The sequence below is a fragment of the Sander vitreus genome, unplaced genomic scaffold (assembly GCF_031162955.1).
Source record: "Sander vitreus isolate 19-12246 unplaced genomic scaffold, sanVit1 ctg250_0, whole genome shotgun sequence".
Taxonomy (NCBI): domain Eukaryota; kingdom Metazoa; phylum Chordata; class Actinopteri; order Perciformes; family Percidae; genus Sander; species Sander vitreus.
Genome location: NW_027595422.1, coordinates 10001 through 15000, shown reverse-complemented (window position 1 = coordinate 15000; position 5000 = coordinate 10001). Strand labels below are relative to the sequence as shown.

Below are 5000 nucleotides of genomic sequence, written 5' to 3'. Positions count from 1 at the left end.
AGGTTGTATGGATCATACATAATAATATATTTCGTCTAAAAAAACATTTTTTTAGACAAAGTGAATATTTTTCAGAAAGAAAGTGATATAGTAAAATATATAGTTAAATATATATATATGCTCGATATAGTTTTTGAGATGTTTGGGGTCTCTCATGTTGAAGAAAAATGTCAAAAAAACGAAAACATTTTTAGTGATAAATATTTAGTCTCAAAAACAATATTTAGCCTCAAAAAAAATATTTAATCTCAAATAAATATATTTAGCCTCAAAAAATATATTTAGCCTCAAAATAAATATTTAGCCTCAAAAAATATATTTAATCTCATAAATATTTTGCGTAAAAAAATAATTTTGTGTAAAAAAAATATATATATATTTTGTGTCAAAAATTATATTTAGTGTCAAAAATTATATTTTGTGTCAAAAATTATATTTTGTGTCCTGAGTCATATATATATATATATATATATATATTTAGCCTCAAAAAAAAAATATTTAGCCTCAAAAAATATATTTAGCCTCAAAAAAAAATATTTAGCCTCAAAAAATATATTTAGCGCCAAAAACAATATATTTTGTCCAAAAAAATATTTAGTCTCAAAAAAAATATTTAGTCTCAAAAAAATGTAGCCTCAAAAAATATATTTAGCCTAAAAAAAAAATTTTGCCTCAAAATAAATATTTTGCCTCAAAATAAATATATTTTGTCCAAAAAAATATTTAGCCTCAAAAAATATATTTAGCCTCAAAAACAATATATTTTGCCTCAAAAAATATATTTAATCTCAAATAAATATTTTGCGTAAAAAACAAATATATATATATTTTGTGTCAAAAATAATATTTTGCGTCCTGAGTCGCTACATTAAGACTATCCACAGGGTTTGATTTCACCAAATATAGAACTGGAAAAGGTTGTATGGATCATACATAATAATAATAATCGTCGAAGAAAGTGATATAGTAAAATATATAGTTAAATATATATATGCTCGATATAGTTTTTGAGATGTTGGGGGTCTCTCATGTTGAATAAAAATGTAAAAAAAAAAAACGAAAAAAAACGTTGAACAAAGTGACAAACACGTTGAAAACAAACATGAAAAATGTCCCAAAGTGATAATAACGTTGAAGATGAACTCGTGTTTCCTCTCACGTTAACATCTGTAAAGATGTGAAAGATATTTGAGTTTGGGTGTTTTTAGGATCAGCTGTCTCTGTGTACCATCTGCTGATGACATCGTTAATCACAGTCATCAATAACGGAGCTGTCAGAGCAGCAGCCAATCAGAGAGCAGCACCCAGCTGTCCACACACACACATTAGCATTAATGCTAACGGCAGAACGGGCAGCCTTCTCCACTGGGGGGTCGTTAATATGCTAATGAGGGGCGGGATATGCAAATGAGCTGTCTGCTCCCCCTGTGGGACACGCCCCCTCCCAACATGACGCTTTCTTATAACTATTAGACACAAAGAACACAGAGGGGGGGGGGGGAGACTTTATAACCTGAACACAAACTGAGAAACTCTGTGTGTGTGTATATATATATGTGTGTGTGTGTGTGTGTGTGTGTGTGTGTGTGTCTCAGCTGTATAATTTCGGGGAGACGGTGTCGTTGGTGTTTTGGACGGAGACGTGGAGACCGGAGAGCTTCTACGACAAAATCTGTAAAAACAGAACAGCTGGACTACACACACTCTGTCTGCTGGGTGAGACACACACACACACACACACACACACACACACCCCCCTGGGACCCCCCCCTCCAAACTAACCTGCTGGTGACTGTGTGTGTAATGAGCTCTGAGTCTCAGCTGGTTTTTAATGTTTATTTGAGGAAATAAAGGAGCGTAAACACACAGACACACTCGTCCATCACTATATATATATATATATATATATATATATTCATACAGTGTGTGTGTGTGTGTGTGTGTGTATATATATATATATATATACATATATATTAATACAACAATGTTCCTTCTGAACGTGTGAATAAAGTCTGATGTGTTTTTGACAGATATTAAAGTGAAAGAGCAGAGCATCGAGAACATGATGAGGTAAGAACCGGGGGGGGGTCTCTCTGTGTGTGTGTCTGTGTGTGTGTGTGTCTCTGTCTGTGTGTGTGTCTCTGTCTGTGTCTCTGTGTGTGTCTCTCTGGTTTCAGGTTTGAGGCTGATGATGTCATCATGATGTCATCCAGCTGGTGTCTTCTGAGCGCGTGCGGTGGCGGCGAGATTAGCTCAGAGACTCAAATCTGCTGCAGATTTAAATCATTGTAATATTTACAGAGTAGAGTCATGAAGATGTTTTTATTTTCAAAATAAAACTCCAGTTAAAGAAGTTTTGTTTCCTTCAAAATAAAAGTCAGTTATTGTCAAAATAACATTTTGACACATTTTTATTTTAATTATTTTTTTTTCTCAAATATTGCGACCTGAACTCTTTGACGTGTTACTGATGTTTGATTTCAGAGGGAAGAAGATCTTCGAGCCGCCTCGCTTCATGACGGTCAGTCAGGCTGCAGATCAGCTGATCCAGATCATCCAGAGGAGGAGGGGGGAGGGGGAGGAGCTGGGTGAGTCACAGCCTGTCAGCTACCTTCTGATTGGCTCAACACATCCCTCACGCACACAAAGACACGCGCACACAGAGACACACACACAGACACGCACACACACACACACACACAGAGACACGCACGCGCACACAGAGACACGCACACACGTGCACACAGACACACACACGTGCACGCACACACACAGACACACACCTTTCAATATTTTGAGATTTAAGTTGTAATATTTCCAGAAAACTCATATTTTAAGAAACAAGCATTAATATAACACAACTTATTTAAATCCCTAAACCAATATGGTTTATATCGGTTTAATCTTGGATATGAAAGAGATTGTGTAATTGTACCTTATAGTATTACTGTACAGGTACAATTACACACTTTAATTGTATTGTAATATTTCCAGAAAACTCATATTTTAAGTACAGTGTATCTAACCTGCTGCATTATTGAAACTGTCAACGTTTACATGAAGAATCGACGCCCAAGCAGTCACACTGACATACTTTAGTTTGTATTATGTTGATGTTTTGTCTGTTAGCACAGGAAGCTAACAGCTCAGCACTGATGCAACTCCAACACGACGTCATCATTCAGCTCGTCTGCTGGTTAGCTTCTGCTAGCATGCTAACATGTTCATTGTTGCCGTGTCCCTTCCAGGTATGACGGAGGACACGGTGTGTGTGGGCGTGGCCCGGCTCGGCGCCGACGACCAGACAATCCGCACAGCGACGTTGCGTCAGCTGGCGTCATGTGACCTCGGTGGCCCGCTCCATTCGCTGGTCGTCACCGGTCGACTCCACCCGCTGGAGGTGGACATGCTGCGAGTGAACGCAGAACCAGACGCACTGCAACACCTGCACATGATCGACAGCTCCACCTACTGCTCCTAACACACACACGGTTGACTTTCTGGACTTGTGAGGACCCTGAAACCTGACAATCAAACTGTGGAGCGGCCCAAATGACGACAATGCAGATACGTCCTCAATATGATCGTTTGAAACTGAAATCGGTCCTCACAAAGATAGCAATACAAGCCTTCACACACACACACACACACAGAATATCATAAGGGATTTTTCAACCTGGACCCTATTTTACGATGTTTTTATGTCAATCTTTAAAATTAGACAAGCTGCAATGTAACCTACAGGAAAAATGTTCAGCAACAGTTAACATCCAGACTCCATGTAAATAATCAGGACTTTTGTCATCGTAAAACACACTTCATTCAAAGAGGACAGAAACTAAATCAAACTATCAAAAGCCGTCTTGGTTCATCTTTCCACTGTTCCAACAATCACCACTCTGGTTTGGTTGAAATAAACCCTTAATTCACCCATTTACATGTGGAGATATGCTGGCTCCATACACGCTAAAAGTCCTGATTATTTACATGGAGTCTGGTGGAGATATGCTGGCTCTATACACGCTAAAAGTCCTGATTATTTACATGGAGTCTGGTGGAGATATGCTGGCTCTATACACGCTAAAAGTCCTGATTATTTACATGGAGTCTGGGTTCGGTGATGGTGATTTTGGGGATGTTTCATGTTAAACTAAAAGGTCTATCTCTGTAGGGATCCATCCCATAATGTTGTCAGACACAGAAACATGGAGACAGGTTGAAGAAACAATGGTGAAATTACCCTTTCATAACAAAATGTCTTAAGAGTGTTTGATTTTAACCGAGTCCCCGTTTTGTCCTCTGATCAGAATCTGTGTGTAATGATGTCAATAAAGCTGCAGATCAATAATCAGAAACAGAATTATTTATTATTACAGTTTGGTCACATGGATTGGCACGTTAAAAACATCGTGACATCACACGTAGTGATGTCAGAGAGAGGGGGGGAGGGGGCTCAGATTGTCTCTGATTCATGATGAAGGCACTTACCCAGAATGCTTTGCTCAAGTCTACAAAGTGCAGTCGGGCGATAATGCCGACAGGGAAGTTTAAAAAAAAATCTCCCAACAAAAAAGGGTGGGGTCTGTTTGAGCATCATGGGAGATCAGTATAGTTCTTAGTCTGTCCTGCAGAGACTCTGGGGGTCAGAGGTCACCCGCAGCAGACTGAATGTGATTGGTCCCAGGGGTTCAGAGGCGGAGCCTCTACATGGCCGCCGTGTCGATCTGAACGTACAGCTGTCGAACGCCAGCCTGCAAACACACAGAGATACTACAAGTTCATACAAGTCAATGCTACAAGTCAGCAATACAACGCTCTCTGCAGTACTCAGCAGGTACCTGGGGTAAGGTGTGGTGCGTTCAGGTACCTGGGGTAAGGTGTGGTGCGTTCAGGTACCTGTGTGAAGATGTGGTGTGTCTGGCTGAGGATCCAGCGGGTGTCTGCGTCCGGGGCGACCAGCAGCTTCAGCGTCCCGATGTAAACGTCCGAACACAGAGTCC

The 5000-nt window shown here is 39.6% G+C and overlaps 2 protein-coding genes across 2 annotated transcripts in view; one reads left to right on the top strand and one right to left on the bottom strand.

The window, feature by feature from the left end:
- Window positions 1-4351, top strand: part of dph5 (diphthamide biosynthesis 5) — a 6141-nt gene extending 1790 nt beyond the window's left edge. The window contains exons 4-7 of the mRNA XM_078244523.1: window positions 1596-1716; window positions 2031-2070; window positions 2485-2588; window positions 3249-4351. Coding sequence (XP_078100649.1) covers window positions 1596-1716; window positions 2031-2070; window positions 2485-2588; window positions 3249-3481 — 498 coding nt within the window. The 3' untranslated portion in view covers window positions 3482-4351. The remainder of the gene's footprint in view (window positions 1-1595; window positions 1717-2030; window positions 2071-2484; window positions 2589-3248) is intronic.
- A 172-nt stretch (window positions 4352-4523) lies between these two features.
- slc30a7 (solute carrier family 30 member 7) overlaps window positions 4524-5000 on the bottom strand; it is a 9329-nt gene continuing 8852 nt past the window's right edge. The window contains exons 8-9 of the mRNA XM_078244522.1: window positions 4897-5000; window positions 4524-4751 (exon numbers count right to left, since the gene is read on the bottom strand). The exon at window positions 4897-5000 is cut by the window's right edge and continues 46 nt beyond it. Of these exons, the coding sequence (XP_078100648.1) occupies window positions 4704-4751; window positions 4897-5000 (152 nt within the window). The 3' untranslated portion in view covers window positions 4524-4703. The remainder of the gene's footprint in view (window positions 4752-4896) is intronic.